This window comes from Mycosarcoma maydis, chromosome 1, assembly GCF_000328475.2.
Source record: "Mycosarcoma maydis chromosome 1, whole genome shotgun sequence".
Lineage (NCBI taxonomy): Eukaryota > Fungi > Basidiomycota > Ustilaginomycetes > Ustilaginales > Mycosarcoma > Mycosarcoma maydis.
Window position 1 is genome coordinate 74,975 of NC_026478.1, and position 21,099 is coordinate 96,073.

Sequence of the window (21,099 nt, forward strand, 5' to 3'; positions counted from 1 at the left end):
ATTTGTGGCGTGCAGATCAAGGCAGCGCAGGCGACGATGGCGATGCTCCTCGTTTTGACGAAATCTCTCACATCTCTGAAAACTCTCCCTGGCCCACGCTCCCTGCTCCGTTCTCTCGTGTCTGTGCTCTATGCTCTGTGCTGACACGATCGCCATGTACAGCGTGCATTTTCACACGCTTCCAACAAAATTTGGGGCGCCGCGTTCCGATGCACAGTCACAGAGTGACGCCTCCACATGAACCTGTGCGGATCAAGAACGTGGGCTTCTGCGATCCTTCCTGCCTATGCGCACCTCCTCACTTGTCCATCACCACCACGCACCTGTCCCCGCCCTGTTTAGTCTGCATATTTACACACAAAGATGGAGGACCCAGTCAACGAGATCCGCGGCGTCGTCAAGGGGCTTGTCGCTGCCAGAAATGCTTCGGAACAGAAGTACTGCATGCAGAGATACTTTGCGCCCGATGCTTCGTTCGACCATGTCCTGTGCACGGTAACGAGCGGACCCAACTCGAGGGACAACGGCATCTTGCCCATCTATCAGTGGCTGAGGGTCATCTCAAAGTCGGACATCGAGGTGTTTCACGTCGGTACGTGGCGGTGCGATGCATGCTTAGAACTCTGGCCGTCTTCTTGATGCATACACTGACGTCGGCATTCTGTTGCGCTTCGGCTTTGATCCTACATATGCAGGCTTTGATCAACAGACAAACAAACTGTAAGCTCTCATGTCGATGTATCGCTGCATTTCAGGTCGAATTGCGATGCCAGATTATCTGACCTTGGCTGCTTGTATGCTTTCGAACTGACAGCTTTATCGAAGCAGTGCAAACGTTGCGACCTAATCTCCCTGTCATCCGAGACGTGATTGGCAAAGATGCGCGCATCGTTGTCGCACTCCAACTCCAACGTGGTGCCGATGGCAAATTCTACATCAAGAGCCAACACGACCTCTACGCACCTCAAGTGTAAGCTCACCGTGGCCAGACATGCATTTTAGAACATGTCGTTGAGAGCTGACTTGCTTTTACTCTGTACTATCTCCGCTTCAGACTGCCGTTCGGCATCATTCCCGGAGGCGAGACGGCGACAATGCTGGTCAAGAAGATTGCTGCACTCAATTGCATCATCTTTGTCGGCATCATTCAGCTTTTGTTCGGCTACTGGAAGCCAGGCAAGCATCCGCTTGGCTCGCATGCCAAACCCAAGTAGAGATGATACTGACGATCTCAGTTCTGAGATGTGCTCAATCTTGTTTTCGAGATGTAGAATTGTATTGCAACTCACGAGGCCTCGTTCTGGTCTCTCATCAGCAGGCACTGTACACAGAGTGTGACGGACTGGACAACTAAGCACAGAGATGCAGACGGAGAAATCGATTCTGCGATCTTGGAGATGCATCAAGGTAGGGAGGGGTATAGCGATGGACGCGAAGCAGGTCGTGAGCAGGCAGACGGGGTCTGTACCTTTTTCCTCGAGCGGATGATTACCACTGGATCTTGCGATCCTTACCGCCAAAGTACTTTTCGATAAGCGTCTCGTAGTACGGACGCAGAGCGACGGGGTCAGGAGGCGAGTCGGACTTGGAGTAGAGATCATAAGGATTGAAAGCGAGGACGTTCTGCAACGCCTCTTGATCTTGTGGTGCGCACAGGTGTTGATACGCACCCTCACGGTGCCACGGGTAGAAGCTGTGGTAACGGATCATGTCGAGCGCTGCTTGCGGCAGTGTTGATTCGCGCTTGGCAATCTCGTAGAGGTACTCGTCGTGTCCGAAGCTGAGCATGACGTTTCCAAGACCACAGTTAGGCTGATACATGCCGTACTTGGTGTTGTACCTTTCGTCGTGCAAGTCGGGGTTGTTTTCAAACGTGTGAGGGTAGACGGTTCCCTGTGGAGCACAACCGACCACAAACGTGTCGCCGACAACATCCCACTGACCGTCCGCTCCGAAGAAGCACAGCAGTTTGCCGAGGTCGTGGATGAGACCGGTGAGTTGCATCCAGTCCGGTTTGCCGTCTCTTCGCATCGCCTCTGCTGTCTGCAAGAGGTGCTGGATCTGTGAAAGCGATGTGTCCGGATCGGATTCATCGACTAGCGTATCGAGCTTTTCGATTGCTTCCCAGACCGTCATCGAGGCGTGGTGATTGTGAAGGAATCGCTCGCGCGCCGCAATGTTGAAGGCAACCGTTTGCTTTTCATGCTGCGTCTTGTAGAAGGCCTTGACGTGGTCGAGCGCGTCTTCGTATCGACGAAAGTCGTCCTTGTCCTTTTCCGAGTCGAATTGAGAACCTTCGGTACGCCATGCTTGGTCGTCTTCACTGCAAGGTTGGGGTGCGCAAGGGTGGGTGCCACGGTAAACATTCACTTCATCCACCATGTCAGAGATAGCATCCATGGCGGTACCCTTGGTTGTGACCGAGGTGAGCGTCTTGGCTGCTGGCATAGTAGCCATCATGACCGGGTCAACTGCGATCGGCGCCATGATGAAAGGCTGGATTGGCTGTGATGCGTCAGAGTGTGAAGAACAGGACCAATGTCTGCGGGTGAAGAGGGAGAACGGCAAACCTCGACATCGCGGGTCTCTATATCTACTTGCCAGCCCCTGCCCAATTCAATCTGGCCTCAGTCACATGTCGATCCACGGAAGCACGGAACGAGCTTCGAGCTTCCAGGTATACGTTGTGACATGATTCCAACATACGTTGGCTCGGCAGGCTTTCCAGAGGCAAAACAAAGTTTTTTCACCTTGATTGAGCGGTGCACGGTGCTGAAGATGGGTAGCCGGTGAATTCGGTATGTGCTCGGTGACATGGTGGGGTGCATCGGTGCTTGTGCGGGGTGCTGAAGAAGCGCAACGCTGGACCGCCAACCAACTCGTTACTCGATCCCGCATCGTGATGAAGGCCGTGCAAGCGCCGACGCGTTTGAGTGACAAGCGCGAGCCACTCACTGTCCCGGACAGACGACCAACAAGCTCAGTGCAAAGCTTGTCGAGACAAATTCTGCCCTCGTTGGATCGAACGCAACGTCATGCGACGTGCGCACTGCGCTACTCAACCACCTCGCACCGTGGACAGTCTCGGACCGTATTCACCGACGTGTAGCTCGCCGCGTCAACACCGATGCGGAAGTCAGGCGGCTACTCAGTATCGCCAGCTCGCCGAATATTGCCCAAAAAAAACCCCCCGAAAAAAAAAAGTGGGTCGACGACTCAAAAACCAAAGATGAACGTCAGTATGAAAATCACCCACAGAAATTTGCTGCCAAGAAATGCAGCCACATAATTACGAATGTGTTCCGCCGTCATCTCATCTCTACAATCTTGAGAGTACTGCAATGTATATGTTCCCCAGCCACAGATCTGACCGATCCCAGTCGACAGCTTCGAGAGATACCATTGCGATGAAGACAAAAAAAGACGATGTGTCGATGTGTTAAGTGGCTCGACCGACCTAGTGTTACAATGCATGCGAATGAGATGCGCGTGGGAGAGAGAGACTGTCAGATGTACAAAACGAGAGAATGCATGCGAAGAGACCAAATGAAGAAGAACGCCTGGTGTTAAGGGCAAGGCGTCGTGCCTGGATATGCGTGAAAGCATTCTAAAACAAATAAGTGTGTACCTGGTGTTAATGGCAAGGCACCGTGCCGGGTATCTCCGATTCGGTTGTTGGATGTGGTAAGAACATTTGCGGGCGTTCGCTAATGGCAAACGAATATGTCATGGTCAAGCTGCAAACATTAGCGACGCAGACCGATGCGGTGCATCAGCTCGTCACGGACGAGCGTCTTCTCGGCCGCAGCACCACCGGTCATGATATCGCCGTTTTCAAGAGCACGGCGAATCAGATAGGGCAGCGTCAGCTCGAGAGGTCCATAGGGAATGTACTTGAGCACCATGTGCGGGCCTACACCGCCCGAGTTGGCGTCAAAGGCAGCCTGAATACGGGCGGTAAGCACCGAAGCCATACCGTAGAGCTGGGCGAAAAAAATGCGTCCACGCACTGACTCTTGCAGCTGCAGGTCGATGAGCGGAACGCGCTCAAGCAATTCGCCCAGATCCTTGCCCGGATGAGCATCCTTGGTTGCCTGCAGCAGCGCTGGCACAGGCTTGGCCATACCTAGTCGAACCATTTCGCGGATCACTTTGAGTGATGACTGAGTGTTGTGACTGGCAAAAACAACGGCGAGGCTCGGTAGCAAGCCCCTTTTGGCGCCGCGAACTAGATCCTCGTGGATTTCCTGAACGAGGCGGATGGCGCAGCCATCGTAGCATCGATCAGTCAGATCTTTGTTGGGCCATACGGGGCTTCCCCATCCCTGATAAGCAGCAGCGTCTGCACCCTTGCCGGGCACAGGAGGCGCATCGACAATCTTGTCGGACCAGATGCGATTTTCAATGTCGACATACGCGCCGCGAACGAGCTTGACACCGAGCGTGTATCCGTTGAGCCTGGCGCGTTCAAATGATGCTGCGAGGTGCGAAGGCGTTCGGCGAAGGTAAGCCTGGAATGTGTTGTAGACCAAGGGTCCGGTGACACTGCCTTGAGGAGTATCGCTGGATGCTTTGGCAGGTCGGTTGTACTCGGCAGCAATGGCTTCGTACATGGCATCGATGGCTGGCTGGTACCAGCTGTATTCAGCGTCGATCGCGAGGCGCACACTACCGTGCTGCTTGGCGCGCTCGGCGATCTCACGTAGTGCTTCCCAGAGTTGCTTAAGTGCTTCAACATCCTTGGGTGGTAGCGCGGCGACGGGTATGGCGAGTCCACCGCAAGGACCCTTGCCGTTGATGCTAAGCGGGGGCAAGGGCTCGGGAGGCGAGCTAAACCACTCCCTGGGCACGATGGCAGCCGAGGCGCGCTCGAGCACTGACGAATCGTAGAGCAGACCGGACAGCTTGATGGCGACAAAGGTGCTTCCGGATCGGTCAGGTCGAGCGGCTAGCTCGGCAGCTTGGTCGTTATCAGCAGCACCGTGACAAGCGGGTAGAGAGGCGAGCTTGGCCGAAACGTCGATACTGTGCAAGAGCTCGTCGACGAAGGGTCGGTGAACGGCAGACTTGGGAGTTTTGTCTGCGTCGGAAGCTTTGGCAGGCTTGCCATCGTGGTTGACTTCGACCGAGAAGTTGAGCATGGCACCTAGATTGTCTCGCGAGAGCGACGAGAGCAGCGGCAGCGAGCCTTCGGCCGTATCATCGCTGATGAATTGACGGAAGAAAGTGCGACGAATGATGTACTCGGTGACGGCCCAGACGAAAGGCAGCGACGTGTTGGAAGACCACTCGATGAGGGAGGGCCCCACCTTTGCGAGAGATCCGAAAGAGCAGAGCGTAAAAACGGCATAGTTGGTCAGCAGCATGGAAACTGGCTGTGAACGAAGCGGGCGATATGGGCGATGGCTCTCGTCTTCGCGCTGGACATCCTGCTCGTGCGCCCTGGCGATCTCTTTAGCGTGCGAAGCAGCTTGCGCGTCAAGATGAAGTGGGTCAGTGATGGAAAAAGCGAGGGCAGCCAAGGCGGTCGCGCCAAGGGTTGCTCGAAAGGCAATGACTCCAGATCGATAAGCGCGGTCGGCTGAGCTACCAATAGAAGCTGGACGAGCATGGTGGGAGGCCCAACGCTTGGCTGCAGGTGCGACTCTACCGGACCACGGTAGAGCTGGCGGCGATGCAAGCTTGGTCGTCCGGCTTGTCAAGGCTTCGGATCGCCATGCTGATGATCGTGCCAAAGACTGGACTAGGCGGTGGATGTTCGACATTCCCTGCAGACAGTATCGTGATCGCGTCCTTCTACACAGATTTCGGAATCAGGGTGGAAGGAAAAGTAAGAAAGCAAGCAACGGCGACGTCGACGTCGACGTTGACCAACCGAACAACCACCTGTGACCAAGAGAAGGTACACCAGCCCCACCGGAAGACAAAAAAGCCACGGGACGCGATCAGCAAACAGAAAGCAGAAGGAGAACAATGGTGAATGGAAAACGGCACGGCTGATAGCAGCGTTTGATTGTTATTGGACGGACAGAGAGATAAAGGCTAAGTAAGGGTAAGGGTTAGAAGCCCAGTCACCATCACCAACAGATCTATCTGGTCAAGAACAACCAACCACGGAACTTGGACATAAGAGAGAGTCACGAGTATACCTTTTTTTCTTTCCTTTTTTTTTTTGGTACAAGTTTAGCCGTGGCAGGGTCACGAGATACGAGATCGCGTTGCCGAGAATGCTCCGAATATAGTTCAAGTTGGGTAATAAAAAAGAATACATGGAGACTGCATGAGTCGAACACGCGACCTTTCGCAAGTTAGCGAATGCTAAGCGAACGCTCTACCAACTGAGCTAAACCCCCCGTTGTTGACCGACGAGTCATTTGCTATTATGATTGGACCGGGATCACTATTGCAACATGTTGTTCTTCACTTCTCGTGCCCACGTGCACAGAGAAGCTGTTCCACTCAAATCACGAATGTCGTGATTAGAGCTAGGTCGGTAAACTTTTTCAAGGGTTTCTGCTCATCGTTGTGCTATGCTATCACTGACTGGGCGCATCGCTCTGCTAGTGATAAATCAAGTACCGTTTACAAGGTATCATCGCCGGTTCTGTTCCTATCTTTCCATCCAGGAGCAGTCTCAAGATGAGAGGAGCAGCGACAGAAAGGCGAACATGAACAGGATTTGAGGGAGGCATTCGCCTACGTCCTGCGACATGTGATTGGCAAGTTGCGCTCGCGCACGCAATCCGTCTCACGCACCCTTCGTGCTTGTCGCCCGTGGCTTTGCACGTGTTACGTGTTCACGGGTTGGGCCAAAAGTCACTGATTAATCACAATAATCGTGAATCGTGAATAACATTTGCTGTTAGGCTTTTGGCTTTGAGCTTTGGCTTGCCGGCGTTTGGGCTTCGCGGGTTTTTAATGGCTGTCGCTCTCTGAATCGTGAAGGGTGAATATCGGCATCAGGTAGATACATGAGCCACAAGAGCAGCAGTGAGACACCATTCGTCATTTTTGCATCGAGAACGCTGGCAGGCTCCATCGTGACTACCATCACCGCATCACATCTTTTCTTGCGCATCCAAGTCGCACATCGGCGAGCGGTCGTCTCCATTCGACAACACAAATGATGCAGACAACGTTGTCATCCTTGTGGGCTGGTGCCTCGATCGGTGTCAGCATGCACGATGACAATAGCTGCCACGTTCATCACGATCCTGTCGCCGTTTACCTCTCGCTCTTTTTGTGCGCCGGTCTCGTCGTATCGTACTTGCCCCAGATTGTCCGCATAATCCTCAACAAGTCATCCCAAGGTTTCTCTCCGTGGTTTCTGCTTCTCGGTTCCACTTCGAGCGCTTCTAGCTTCCTCAATGTCGTGGCACTCCAATGGGGTATCATCCGTTGCTGTCCTTCGCTGCCAAGCTTGGAATGCGCCGAATCATTGCTAGGTATCCTTCAGGTAGGCCTGCAGTGGTTCATGTTCGCCTTGGTCTTTGTGCTCTTCCTCATCTACTATCCCTTAGACCAGAGATACGAACGCGCCATCGCCCTCCCTCGGCGCGACCAACAGGATCGCCGTCTTCGAGCACAGGCTCGCAGAGCTGCGCGCAGAGCTGCTGCAGAGCGACACATCCCCTCTCAAATCGACGAAGAATCCAACAACCTAACAGTCCCCGCCGAGACTTCTCGCAGCCTGGTAGGTGCCTCGACAACTGATACATCATCGGCTGGCTCGGACAACTCGGACCTCGATTCGGTCGACAGTCACATCGCCCAGAATTACGCCAATCCATCTGCACAGGCAGACGGCGATGACTCTTCCGATGATGATCTCGAAGAGACACACGACGATAACCGCGATACAGAGGCGCTTTTGCACGTCAACGACTCGGCTGATCACTCGGCCATCTCAAGACGCGATGCTAGCAGCAGCGCCTTTTCACGTCTCGCTCCTACCTTTTGGCCCATGTGGAAGGCACCCAACGGAGAGCAAGAGCGCAGCCATCCTTCTGGTCGCGCTCAACGATCTTCGAATGCGCGTGGCATTCTGTCCAATGCGCCACGCGGCATGCAAAGGATCGAGCGTCTGAGAAGAGCCAAGAACAATCAGAAGATGCTCCGAATGCGTAAGCGTCGCACCGAAGAGTGGAGTCTGGCTCTCGCGCTCGCATGGGTCGTCTCGATTCACTTTGTTTTCATCAGCGCTATCACTCTTTTGCTCGTCAGCTCGCTTCCTCCCAAGTCGTTCCCGCCACCCGAAGAGGTCTCGGCGCTGTCCAGCTGGTCCCAAGCGGTCAGCAACATGTCGGCCGTCGCAGTGAGCCGACCCTCGTCGCGTCTGCTAATTTCTCGATGGGCCGCTTTCCTCGGCAGCTCTGCGACTGTCTTGGCCGCCGGCCAGTACCTTCCACAGATCATCTACACCGCGCGCACCAAGCTTGTCGGCAGCTTGAGCATCCCCATGATGTGTTTGCAGGTGCCCGGAAGCGCCGTCTTTGTCTACTCGCTTGCGCTGCAGCCAGGCACCGACTGGTCTTCGCTTGCAGCCTACGTGCTTACGGGCGTACTACAGCTCGTCCTGCTGGTGCTTTGTGTAGCATGGCGCATCCGCCAGCGACGTGCAGGCATAGACGACTATGGCCGTCCACTCGCTCCCATCTCTCTGTGAAAAAAAAAAAAAAGATACAGGACGTTGCTTTTGTACATGACGACGCAGATCGTCTTTGAGCCGGACCGAGCAGAACGTTGTACAATCTGGCCTTCATTTGCATGTCAAAGCAAGCTGTGCCTCAATCTTGGATTTCGTGTGGGTTTTGTGGGTTGCCTTTGTGACTGCGTGCTTTCATCCCACTCGAGCATCGTTGATCTCGAATTGCGCCGACGAGCTTGACTTGAAGCATATCGTGATTTGCTTCATGGCATGAAGCTCTTTGCACAGTTTCCCTTGCGCTACCAGTTATCGTCTTGATCTGACCAGCTCGAGCGCGCGACTACGATGAGGGGGATTCTTGTTGCGCTCACCGCAGCACTCATCTTTTGCTCTCTGACTCCTGCACAGCCTGTTTTGCACATTCAAGAGACGAACAGGGCCAAGAATCGAGCGAGTAAGTTGCGCGCCTACGACCAACTCTCTTGCACAGAATGGCAGAATGTCTAACACCTCGTCTTAATATGCCGACAGATCGGAAGCTGGTGGCACGACAGCCGGAGTACAAAGCCGTCGAAACGCTCGAGAAGAACGTCAACATTGCTATAGCTGTGGGAACGGCTCTCGTCACGCTTGTCTCTGCAGGCGTCGGTGGCATGCTCCTCAGCGATCACCTCGCCTGCAAAAGCGTCGCAAAGCAGGAAGAGATCATGCAGAAGTCGTGGGACTCGATGCACCCTGATGGCTTTACACCAGCCGGAGACCAGATGCGACCAGTAAGCTTTGATTGCAGTACTCAGGAGCGAGGACTCAAACCCCTCCAATCCTATACAAATGGCGCTGAGATGTACTGAAGCTAGCTGCTCGCTCAGCACATGCCTCATAGGGATGTCACTCTCATCCTTGGGGTAGCAAAGAATCCTGCAGCCTGTGTCATTTCCTTTCGCCCCATTCTCAGCCCAAGGCTTGCGCAGCTGGACTGTCACGCTACTCCATCATCCGTTGATTCATGAATGTCCATACTTGCCATCCACCAGCCTACACCACTACAAAAACTGGCAAAGAGTATCGAGTGAAGAGAGAGTGAAGCTAGCGCAAGTCACAGCGTGGGGCCTACACTTTTGAACAATCGTGAATCATAAATTGCACTGCACACCTGCAGATGCCTTTGCACGCATGTTGAATGCCAAATAACCGTCAAAAGCCGAGCGGACGAAGTCAATGCAGCGGGGAAAAAAGTGAACCCCTTTGCTGGTCTGATCTTGAGCAGCTTGCCTTCCACCACCACTTTGTGCGGCAAACACCGGCAAACAGGCTTCGACTGGGCACTGTTGGCCTTTGTTCTACCTCGATTTATCAAACCTGTCCTCAACGTCCGGAACAACGCTTATCCGACAAACAACACGAGCTTGTTGCAACGAGCTTTGCAGTCGTGAGTGTTGCTGCCAACACACCGGAAAGTGCCGACTCGGGACCGACGCTCTCCGATCATCTGCCCTCGTCTGTGAGGAAGCGTGTGCATCATCTCGCAGCTTAGCGCGCGAGCAGAGAATCCTGTAAGAGACATTGGTCAGCGGCTTTTGCACACACCTTGACCACTCTGCGGCTTGGCAGAGGTGACAGCTGCGCATCTCAATGCCCGAACCGGCACCATCGACGCACATTCACGGCACTCCCAACCACCATCCGTCTACACAGCGCCCATCGACAAAGCCCCTCGGTGCGCGTAGCAATGGCGCCTACTCCCCCGTTCGAGACAGCCAAAAGATGAGCGACACGACCGGCGCGTCTGGCGCGTCCATAGCCCAGTCGCCTGCCTCTCGATCGGTCGGTGCACCAGATGGCGATGCTGGATCAACGAAGAAGGACTTTCAGCGTTCTTTCAAGGCTTGCGATGGATGTCGCACGAAAAAGGTCAAATGCGAGCTGGGCGATCTAGCGGCGCCGTCTGAGCCTCCATGTGCACGATGCAAGCGCGAGATGCGGCCATGTCTCTTCACCATGTCGACGCGCGGTCGTGGACCGAAAGCGCGCTCGTCTCGATCGCAAGCGTTTGGCGCACACCATCTAGCAAAGAACCCACGCACTTCATCCGCCCACGACCTGGATGACGATGACGACGAGCACGACACGGCTTCTTCTGCCATCGACACACTCGCCGGTGCTGCTCTCGCCTCCCTGCCTGCTACCAATTTGAGGCTTCACTCGGCCCGTCACGACGTGCCCGTCTCTGCACTGGACCCTTCAGATGCACCGAGCATTGGTATGATCTATGGGCTCAATCGTCACGACGCGACACACCCGCACAACAAGCGCAGGAAGCTTTCCAGCGAAGTGGAGCCCTCTGACTCCCACAAACCCATAGCCGAGCCAATGGGTGCCTCTGTCTCAGAAGAACGCTTTACTGGTTCCACTCGGTCAGCGAGTCCTTCAGTGACTGCCAAGAACGATGCAGAGCCTCTTGGCCTGATTTCCAGATTAGATTCTCTGCAGCAATATGCGGAAGTCGGCTTGCAACATAGCAAGGATGCTCTGAGAGTGTTAGCAGGTGTCGCAGTGGATTCCAGGGAAGCGAACAATGACGTTGACATGGATAGAGAAGCTCGCAGTGAGCACCAGGGAAGCGCTGCAGCAATGGCTCCTGAACAGGGTGACTCGACCGACCAATACGACCCCACTGCCTTTGCAGACGGCCGTTCTTTGGAGCAGGCCACTGCGCCTGCTGCCTCGGTCTCCATGATAGCATCCGGCCATCGGGGAAACACCACTTCTTCGCAACGATCAGCGGCAGCGCTCCTTTACCGTCCAATCACACCACCACCGCTGAAACACAACTATGGCTGGGGAAAGTTCGAGCCCGTACGTCTGAAGCTAATTAGAAGGAGCGAAGCCAGATACTTTCTCAACTTTTTCATTCGACAGATGCATTCATTTGCACCACACTGCTCACCCCATCTTCTAGACAAGTCTCCTGAGGCGCTTTCAGAGCTTGTGTGCCGCGAGCCCATCCTGCTCGGCGCCATGCTATCTGTTGCTTCGCGCTACGACGTCAATCACAGCGCAAATGTTACCGCCGTCGACACGTTCCATCGCAAGATTTCGAAATGGACCCAGGAAAAGATCAGCCGTTCCTTTTTCCTACCCGCCTCGCACACCATTGGTACCATCGAAGCTTTGCTCATCCTCAGTGAATGGGCTACGCTGGATCTGCATGATCGACGCTCTTCGCCAGATGGCAGCTCAGACTCGGAGGATTCGGAAGACGAGATTGGTGATGCGGATGCGTCCGACTCGGAGAGTGAGATCGAAGGCGATGAAGCGTTGGGCACGAGTCCAGCCACTGCCGCGGCTACAGGGGACGATCTCAGGTCGGAACACGAAGGACAGATTCCACGAGCAGGACGGACGAGACGAACGGGTGCAAGACCGTCGCAAAAGCCACGACAGGCCGACATGCGCGAGTCAGAAAAATTTGACGACACCGCGTGGATGCTGACCGGAACAGCTCTACGCTTGGCGGAACGGCTCGACTTGCACAACGATGCGACGTATAGCGGCATCTCGAGTCGCAATTCAGCTTCGCGAAGAAATGCCGAACGTCGAATGCGCGTGTGGATGTCGAGCGTGCATGCCGACTGCCACTTGTCGGTGCGACTGGGTCGGAGGATCTCAAGCCCTGGACTGGCAGCGCCCTTTATGAATCTGGTGCGCGATCGCACGCATCCCTTTCTGCTCAATGCGGATATCAGCAACAGCGGCGAGGTTGGCTTCCCTTCCGGATCGAATCGTGCGTGGATCGCGTTTCGAGCGCACGCGGAGCTGCTGCAGATTGTCTTTCGAACGTGCGAGAATCTGTATCGCTCAAAAGCGGTGACAGAGCGGCTGTTGGAGGACGAGGACTTTGTTCCGGCTCTCAAGTCGATCCGTGACGATCTGGATAACTGGGCCAACTGGACTCAGCCAAGGATCGAGCCTACACGCGACATGACGTCGCTCCGAATTCGTGTCGAGTACCACTATGCTCGGCTGTACGCCAATGGCATTGCGCTCGACTCGGTGAAACGCAGTCTGAGGACGTTGCGCAAGCACCGACAATACCGCGCCTCTGAAGCAGCCGAGATCGGATCGAAAGGAAGGCTGGGCAAGGCAGGTGCAAGCGCGGCGGCGTCTGCCACCGCTTCGTACACGGTGAGTTTTTCGACGCATCCAGCATATCCGTTTGTACGAGAAGCGCTGGCGGCGGCTCAGAGTCTGATTCGCATCTTGACAGTGGAGCTGGAGACGATGATGTGTGCGCCAGCGAGGTGGTTTCTGCTGCTCGTAATGGCAGCAGTGTTCTGCGTCAAGGCGACGGCGGTTTCGGATGTGATCCTGCCGCTCAAGCGATGCGCGCAATCGCTGCAGCAGGTGATCACAGCGCTAGAGAGGGCGGCTCCTGACGGTGTGCATTTGGCGAATCGGTACTCGATGTACCTGCGTCAACTTGCCAAGCAGCTGGTTCTGACGGATGTCAAGACGCGCACGGCATCTGGAAGTACAGGGCAGGCACGAAGCAAATCGCGCACGCGAAGCGCTTCGCAATTGGTGCAGCCAGAGGTGGCGCAAGCTTCGGCATCTGTGGGAAATGTGGAAGAGGCCGCGACTGAAAGGAGCAAGGAGAATCAGGTTGCTCGTTCGGATCTTGGTAGCCGAAGTCAGAACGCCGCGCTCGAGGCGGCTTCGACGCCAGCCGGCACACTCATCTTTGAACGGAATTCAAGCTTGGGTGGTATGCAGCCTGGCCACGGAAAGGGTGCGTCCGAGGTCTCTGCGCAGTCTGAGGCGGTGATGGGATCGTCTAGCTCGGCAGGCGCACCGGTGTTCATTCGTCCTGCTGACGGCGTGAGACTGGATGCGTCCTGCTCTGGCAATGATAGGTCGGGCAACACCACGGGCGTTGGGTGGATGGCAGCGCCGCTCCCTTCTACGCAAAGTCTCACCGGAGGCTCGGGATCGTGGTGGAGCACTGCCGACATTTTGCCCGGAGAAGTGGATCCCCAACTGTTTCTCAAGTGGCTGGACGATCAGACGTCGACATTGGCGCCTCCGACCTCGCATCACCCCATGACATCGTGGGCGAGCGGCACGCAACAGACGCAGATGCAGACACATCGAGCGCACGCGGGTTCACTGGGGAGCATGACAAATCCGTCGCCGCACACGATGAATCAATCTCCTGGATCAGTTGCAAGTCCAGCTACTGCGACATTTGCTCTGAAGCCACAGCATAGCATGGAAGGTGTACGACCTGGGACGGTTCAGTCACAGCCATTTTTGAACACGGACGGATCAAGAGCATCAGCAGGACAGGAGGATCTGTTGACGAAAATGTGGCTAGACGATGCTCTGATGGACTTGGCGGCTGCGGGGCTGGACATGCCGTTTTTGTAGACACGAGAGGAATCACAGAGTGTTGGGATTTTACAGCCAGAGACAAGGTGGCGCTCGCATGAACCTGGTTGTGGCAGATTCGATCTACTCGGCCGGTGATGAAGCACGCGGCTTTCAGGCAAGTGCACATGGCCTCGGATCTTGGCTAAACCACGTCGAAAGTGGACTTGGGGAATCTCTGCGAACAGCTGTGCGCAGTGGCTCAAATGGCGACAAGGAGCAGAGCAAGTGCCCGCTGTTCCGAGCGAATTTACAGATTCACGAATGAGCAAGATGTCGAACTGGCACGCGGCTTGACAATAGAACGATAGTACGGACCGTAGACCGTGGATCGTGGATCGTGAACGGATGAGCACAGCTTGTAAGCGGTTGCTCGGATACCGAAACGGCGGTAGACCACAGTTGGCAAACGACTCGGGGCTGAGAGACTAGCAACACGTCTTTAATTCTTGCACGATCAACGCGAGAAATCTGTGAATCGTGTCGCCGGCGTCAGTCACGAGTTGAATCACGCATCTTGTTCCTCATGCGGAGGAGAGCATTGCCAGTCGTTTACTTGGAAGTTTTTTTTTGGGGGGGGGGCTTAATAAAATACGTGATTGCCTGTCTGTCTTGCTTGCGGACAGGCTGGTGGTGAAAGTCTGTGAGTTCGGCGCACAACGCAAATCGTGAATCACGGATCGAGTGTCAGTCCGCTGTCAAGAGCGGCAAAATCCAATTAAGTTAACCCTAAACAGAAAAAAGAGAAAAAAAAAAAAAACTGTGGTCAGCATGTCTGACAAATGTTGATTCAACCGGCCCATGATAGAGAAGCCACAGATCAAATGCCCCTGCATACTAATTTATGCTTGCTACGCTTGCTATGTTCGCTATCCGTGAATGCTCCGTGGGCGATGCTTGGACGAGGCAGACGTTGCTCAGCATTATGGTTCCCTCGCAGAGAAACCGATCGATAAGACTCAAGGTTCGGAAGAGATGAAGCCAAGGCGGGAGATGGAACAAAAGGTGAAGCTCGACGATTCACATCCGTGAACTTATTCGGCAAATCCGGCTCTTTGCTTCTTGCGGCGTGACCATGGAAAAGACACCGACAACCGACCAAGCGACACTGGCACCATGTGGGCAAACTGGAACTGGTTACTGGCTGCTCGCTGCTCGCTTTTGGCTCGCTCAAGCTGGTTAAGTGTGGTTGTGTTTGGCACGTTTCACTGAAATGTGAAGTCAGCGAGTCGTGCGTGCAGCTCCGCGGCGTTAGGTTTCGACGCTCACAGCCGGTGATAAACAGCAAAGCGTCCTGTCATGTCTCATGACCATTTCTACGCGCCCCTCGGGCTGATCACCAACACGCTTCGCGGCTTCCGTCTCGCTTGTCTCTTGCCGTGAAACTTGACAAACCAACCAGCGTCTCGTGCCCCGTATCCGTAGCTGGTGGTTCCACCCACAGCTTTCCATCGTGCCGGGCTGCAGAGCTTCACTTGGCCGCCTGTCCCTGTGTGTTGAACCTTCCTTTTTCGTTCATCTGAATCCTCCGACTCGATAGACATTAACGCCTTTCTGTCAGGTTCCTGGCCCTGGCAGCCGCCGTCACCGCCACCGCTCTTCTGACTGCTTTATAGGTCCGACTTCTGCGGTGCCTACCACTGCTCTCAACACCACCATCACTGCCCCTTTCCCCTAACAGCTCTCTGCTGTACCACGACGAACATGTCGTCCAAGACTCACAGTCCAGAGATGTCGCAGTTGATGGCCAACGCGGAGCAGCACACTCTTCGCAAGACACCTTTTCGAATCTATACGACCCCATTCTCCGACATTCTTGCTCACCGTTACTCGGGCTCGGGCACCAAGCAGGACCCGTACCTCGTCGAATGGCTTCCTAACGATGCCGAGGATCCACAAATGTGGTCGTCACTGTACAAGTGGCTGCAGACAATTCAGGTCGCCATCGCCACTCTCTCGGTTGCTCTCGCCTCCAGCGCCTACTCTGGCGCCCTTGACTCGCTTCAGGCGCGCTTCCACCCCGAAAAGCAGATCATTCTCACGCTTGGCGTCTCGCTTTTTGTCCTTGGCTTTGCCTTTGGTCCGCTTTTTTGGGCTCCCTTCTCCGAGGTTGTCGGAAGGCGCAACCTCTTCATCTTTACCTATGCCATCTTCACCTTGTGGCAGGCCGTCTCAATTGCTTCGCCCAACATTGAATCGCTTCTAGTCTTCCGTTTCCTCTCGGGCTTCTTCGGTTCCAGCCCGCTTGTCAACACGGGCGGTACGCTGGCCGACATGTTTAACGCAAAGCAGCGTGGTCTTGCCATGGCCATCTTTGCCAGCGCTCCCTTTTTGGGTCCTGCGCTCGGCCCCATCACTGGTGGTTTCCTCGGCGAGACCAGCGGCTGGCAGTGGGTCATTGGCTTCCTCGCCATCTTTGCCGGTGTCATCACTCTGATCGGCGCCATCAGCCTGCCAGAGACCTATGCTCCCGTCTTGCTTCGATGGCGTGCTCAGAAGCTCCAGGAGCTCACTGGAGATGAGTACATCTGCAAGCTTGACAAGGGTCGCGATCTGCGTCTCAGCACCCAGTTCAAAGTCGCTCTCGGTCGTCCCTGGCTGCTGCTCATCTACGAGCCCATCGTTAGTCTTCTTTCCGTCTACATTGCTATCATCTACGGCGTCCTCTACTCGCTATTTGGCGCTTTTCCCATCGTCTTTCAACGCTACCGAGGCTGGAGCCCAGGCATCGGCGGTCTCGCTTTCCTCGGTGTCTTGGTTGGTATGATCTTCGCACTCGCCTACATCATACTTTTCGAGAACCCCAGGTATGGCCGCATCTGCGACAAGAATGGTGGCATTGCTCCTCCCGAGGCGCGTCTTCCCCCGGCCATGATCGGCGCCGTCTCTGTCGTCGTCGGCCTCGCTATCTTTGCCGCCACCGATAGCCCAGACTTGCCATGGATCGCTCCCATCATCGGCGGTGGCCCCTTTGGTATGGGCATGGTGTTAATCTTCCTTGCATGCATGAACTACCTTACCGACTCGTATCTGATCTACGCAGCCTCCGTGCTGGCTTCTAACAGCGTCATCCGTTCGCTGTTCGGCTTTGCATTCCCGCTTTTCACGTCGAACCTCTATTCGATCGGAGGCAAGAACGGTATTCACTGGGGTCCTGCAATCGCCGGACTGCTTGCACTCATCTGCCTACCGTTCCCCTTCATCTTCTACAAGTACGGAGCAGGCATTCGGGAACGATGCAAGTATGCCTCCGAGGCCAAAAGGATGCTCGAAAACATGCAAGCTTCGTCCAAGAAGCAACAGCCCAGGCCAGCCAGCGACAACGACGACGACCTCGAGAAGGCACAGATCCATGGCAGCGACATGCACAATGTCGAGGCCACGCGCACCAATAGTCACATGGGCGACGCCAAGTTGAACCAGCACCTGGGTGCTGCACGCAACAGCATGGATGTCGAGGCTTCCACCCAGGCGCACACGCCGCACCACGGGTCGATTTCGGCTTCTTCAAATTCTTCCGATGGTATGGAACATCAATAGATGCTCGTCGTCGTTCTCATATTGATCAACCTGCATAATGCATACTTTTTTCCTGCATAGACATTTATATTTCACGTACCGTAATCACGAATCGCTCGCCCATCTTCTGCATACGCCGCCTTCGCAACACCTGTACCATAGCCAAGTGACAGCCACCGATTCTCATCTTTTTGCAAGGTCTTTTTGCAAGGAAGTTTCGGCCGTGATGTTATGGTTGCCAGCGTGTGGCCGGGAGTAGAAATAGAAAAGTGTGTACAAGAAATGTGCAAGACTCGGGCGGTTTCTGCGGCAGGTGCAGCGTGCTTACATAAGGCGTGTAATTTCTGCTTTCGTCAGCCACAGACCCTTCACGCTTGTGTGCAGTGAGTGAGTCCTCGTTTTGTCGCTGCGTTCGACTCATGACTGGCAGAAGCTGACATCGCGCAAAACGACCGACCTTGGTGTAAGAAGCCATGTTTAGAGCTACCAACTTCGTGTCGCGCATGTCCATCGACGTTGATGCATGTGAGGATGACTATCCGAAACGTGACGAGAGGCTTGCGATGTACGCTTGCGTTTCGCACGCTCCCGAATGCGCTTCCGGTGCAGGCGTCACTGTGTCGCGTAGATTGCGCGTTGCTATCCACGACATGTGCTCGACGCAAGTCGGGTTTGAAAGCGGATGGCTCGCGAGCGGATCAAGCGGAAGCAGGAGCGTCGCAGTCGCTCGACAAGCAATCTAGGACGTTGGACAGCGTGCGCGACGATACGCTGTCAGACCCGTACCCTCTGCCATTTTCGCCCGACATTGTCGAGCTGAATTCGGTCAAGACACGTGTCGAAGCAGGACTCGAGTCCAAGTGGTCCGGAGTGAATCTGGCATCATCGCAACAGACGTTGAACCACATTGATGCGCCGATGCGCGTGCCTGGTCGTGACTCGGAAGCGCGCGAAACCAAGATCGCACGCCTCATCTACCAAACACGCAAACGCGGCACTCTGGAAACCGACCTGCTACTCAGCACATTCGCAAAGAAGGAACTCAAAAACCTGCCGGACGCTGAGCTCGACGAGTTCGACCGTCTCCTCGACGAGCCCGATTGGGACATCTTCTATTGGTGCACGCAGAGAAAGCCCATCCCTGCCCGCTGGGCACACAGCTTCAACACCGCCGGCAAACTCGGCCATAGGTTGGTCGCACATACCAGAAACGACGAAAAAGCCGTCCGATGGATGCCTGAACTCTAGTCTCCATATCCAAAGCTGCACAACACTTGGCCGCTCCAACTACATCCAGTCTATCGTGTACATTGCACCCACGCAACAGAACTCTCTAACCGGTTCCAATCGGTTCCTCTCTTATCACGCCCAAAACGGTCCTACAACGCCTCAAGAACCACACTGACGAATGTCTTTCGACCTGTCCACATTGTACCATCTTGCTCATTTCCAATGACAACGACACGTTTGATTGCAGAACATTTCCAACAGACCAGACGAAAGAAAAACACCGACGAAGCGATCAACGAGTACGAACGCTGCACACAGCGGCAAGGTTGTGCAAGCCATTCACATTGTGGCCATCTGGTCTCGAAAACAACATGGGTAGACCAAACGCTGGCGATCATAGCATTCGTGATTGTGTGCGCATGACTGTCGTTGAGCGCGTCGATGCGGTGCAAAGTGAGCCGATGGCTAAGCGAGGTTTCTGTGGAGAAAAGGTGCTCCTTTTGGTTTTCGTGAAGAATTGAGTTGGTCAAGGGATGGGTATATTTGTAGCTGACAAGCGCCGCACTCGAGTGAATTCGGAAGCGGTCTACAGACAATTCTGGCGGGACAGCATCGGTTGGCTACTTGGCTTTGTGACGAGAGGTGTTGAAAGCGTACAATCGAGTGGTGTGTTGAGCTGTGCTGCGCATGCACCGATATATCGCGATTCGGTTCAGTGCGACGGCTTGGTGCTCTGGTGCATGCGCCTGAGTGCGCCCAACGTGATCATCTTGGGGCCTTTGCCTGCAGCCAGATCCTGACGCAGCTGACCCAATGTTGCGTTGGCGTTGGCGCGTGTTTCCTTCGAGGGCTCGGTCGCGACGTCTGCTCCCGCATCAGTCTGCAGCGGAGCCTGGAGAAACGGGTAGATCTTGATCTTCTCTACATCCCACACGTGACCCTGAACGTATTCGTCCTTCATGACCCTATCTCTGACATCTTGGATGCTCTCGCCGAGGACGACGAGCACGCTACCGCCCATGTGCGGACCAGCACCTACTTCTTGGTCGATCTCGCAAAAGTCTTTGCGGAGCAGAGCACCACCCAACTCGATGCGCCCGGCGCGCTTGCCGCTCTGCGCGTGTTCGAGGTGTCGTTCACGCACCTCGAAGCGACGCGCGTTGGCTCCCGCATCGCAAAAATCTTCAGCGACAACAAGGTACCGGTTCAGGCGCGGTGTCGACGCGCGGTCGCACCACGGTCCCGAACTCGACGATTCGGATCCCGATCCCGATGCAGCCGCGCCGGCGGCGGTAGCAAATCGCGTGGCGGATGCCGACGAGACTGAACGTTGGGTGAATGCACCGCCAAGTGCTGAACGCGCGACTCCTCTGAAAAGCGACATTGCGAGCCGAGTGGTGAACGAGTGAATGAGATGGTGGAGCAGACTTAGGTGATGTGTTGGGTCGTGAGGGCGGTAACGACGTGGTTGGTAGCACACAAGCTCTGTATATAGACACGATCTGGACGCTCTTTCATCGAAGAATGAGAAAGACACAAAAAAAAAAGAAAAAAAGGAAGAACCAGAAAAGACTGCGCTCAGTGTGAAAACAAGGCGAAGCTGTTCCGTCCCACACGATTCGTTATCACACTATCTCGGTTTTTAATCGTAAATCTCTTCGTCTCGTTCTCGCACCACGCCGAAAACCCTAAGTCTGCCCACTGAGCGGGGTTGCAATCCTCTAAATCCACGGAGCGAATTTCCCCCCTTTTTTGGTTTTCCCTTTCAGGTGCGGTGTCTCGCGCGTCTCGGAGCCCAACTGGGCGAGTCGTGAGTGGATGAAGTGTGGGGCAAAGTGGAACAGCAGCTCGGTTAGATTTTTGGTTTGCTCTTCTCTGAGATGCGATTCGTGATTGGCTGTGATAAGCTCACATGAAATAGAAATTTTGCTTCCCGTCCTCTACGCTCATGTCCGAAGCTGTTGAAATCGTGAACCGTGAATCGTGAATCGTGAATCACGACATCTCCCTGGCCAGCCACACCATCGTGAATTCACGCAGCACGCTAAGTGACTAGCCACTCACACATGAAAGCTTGCCGCCCCGTCGCCGTGTGCCAAATCAGAGTCGCCGAAATCTCAGGATGACGCACGCTCACCGCATCGCACAAAAATCAATTCCCCGCGGCGGTACATTCCCGCTGTGGTCCAGCTCTTGAGCGTCACATCTATGGAGAATACTTTTCTTGGTCACTGTTCCCCGAGGCCACGCGCCATGGACACGGAAAGGACTTAGCC

At 54.9% G+C, this 21,099-nt stretch overlaps 9 protein-coding genes and 1 non-coding gene across 10 annotated transcripts; 6 read left to right on the top strand and 4 right to left on the bottom strand.

The window, feature by feature from the left end:
- Nucleotides 1-363: 363 nt before the first annotated feature.
- Nucleotides 364-1,214, top strand: UMAG_00028 (uncharacterized protein; the record flags this gene model as incomplete). Its single annotated transcript, XM_011387703.1, has 4 exons — nt 364-592; nt 696-720; nt 815-970; nt 1,055-1,214. The coding sequence occupies 4 exons, from the start codon at nt 364-366 to the stop codon at nt 1,212-1,214; spliced, it is 570 nt and encodes a 189-aa protein (XP_011386005.1).
- Nucleotides 1,215-1,488: 274 nt separating this feature from the next.
- UMAG_00029 (putative myo-inositol oxygenase) lies at nt 1,489-2,487 on the bottom strand (the record flags this gene model as incomplete). Its single annotated transcript, XM_011387704.1, has 1 exon — nt 1,489-2,487. One exon carries the CDS (start codon nt 2,485-2,487, stop codon nt 1,489-1,491), a length of 999 nt encoding a protein of 332 aa, XP_011386006.1.
- Nucleotides 2,488-3,746: 1,259 nt separating this feature from the next.
- UMAG_00030 (uncharacterized protein) lies at nt 3,747-5,765 on the bottom strand (the record flags this gene model as incomplete). Its single annotated transcript, XM_011387705.1, has 1 exon — nt 3,747-5,765. One exon carries the CDS (start codon nt 5,763-5,765, stop codon nt 3,747-3,749), a length of 2,019 nt encoding a protein of 672 aa, XP_011386007.1.
- A 505-nt stretch (nt 5,766-6,270) lies between these two features.
- Nucleotides 6,271-6,353, bottom strand: UMAG_16001. The gene is given in 2 exon segments: nt 6,271-6,306; nt 6,317-6,353. It is a non-coding gene; the product is annotated as a tRNA-Ala (tRNA).
- A 773-nt stretch (nt 6,354-7,126) lies between these two features.
- UMAG_00031 (uncharacterized protein) lies at nt 7,127-8,665 on the top strand (the record flags this gene model as incomplete). The annotated part of the gene is made up of 1 exon (XM_011387706.1): nt 7,127-8,665. The coding sequence occupies one exon, from the start codon at nt 7,127-7,129 to the stop codon at nt 8,663-8,665; it is 1,539 nt and encodes a 512-aa protein (XP_011386008.1).
- A 327-nt stretch (nt 8,666-8,992) lies between these two features.
- UMAG_00032 (uncharacterized protein) lies at nt 8,993-9,498 on the top strand (the record flags this gene model as incomplete). Its single annotated transcript, XM_011387707.1, has 2 exons — nt 8,993-9,101; nt 9,179-9,498. 2 exons carry the CDS (start codon nt 8,993-8,995, stop codon nt 9,496-9,498), a joined length of 429 nt encoding a protein of 142 aa, XP_011386009.1.
- A 781-nt stretch (nt 9,499-10,279) lies between these two features.
- UMAG_10009 (uncharacterized protein) lies at nt 10,280-14,074 on the top strand (the record flags this gene model as incomplete). The annotated part of the gene is made up of 1 exon (XM_011388297.1): nt 10,280-14,074. One exon carries the CDS (start codon nt 10,280-10,282, stop codon nt 14,072-14,074), a length of 3,795 nt encoding a protein of 1,264 aa, XP_011386599.1.
- A 1,704-nt stretch (nt 14,075-15,778) lies between these two features.
- Nucleotides 15,779-17,614, top strand: UMAG_00034 (putative mfs-multidrug-resistance transporter; the record flags this gene model as incomplete). Its single annotated transcript, XM_011387708.1, has 1 exon — nt 15,779-17,614. The coding sequence occupies one exon, from the start codon at nt 15,779-15,781 to the stop codon at nt 17,612-17,614; it is 1,836 nt and encodes a 611-aa protein (XP_011386010.1).
- A 510-nt stretch (nt 17,615-18,124) lies between these two features.
- Nucleotides 18,125-18,841, top strand: UMAG_10010 (succinate dehydrogenase assembly factor SDH5; the record flags this gene model as incomplete). The annotated part of the gene is made up of 1 exon (XM_011388298.1): nt 18,125-18,841. The coding sequence occupies one exon, from the start codon at nt 18,125-18,127 to the stop codon at nt 18,839-18,841; it is 717 nt and encodes a 238-aa protein (XP_011386600.1).
- Nucleotides 18,842-19,535: 694 nt separating this feature from the next.
- On the bottom strand, nt 19,536-20,207 carry UMAG_00036 (uncharacterized protein; the record flags this gene model as incomplete). Its single annotated transcript, XM_011387709.1, has 1 exon — nt 19,536-20,207. One exon carries the CDS (start codon nt 20,205-20,207, stop codon nt 19,536-19,538), a length of 672 nt encoding a protein of 223 aa, XP_011386011.1.
- Between the last annotated feature and the right edge of the window lie 892 nt (nt 20,208-21,099).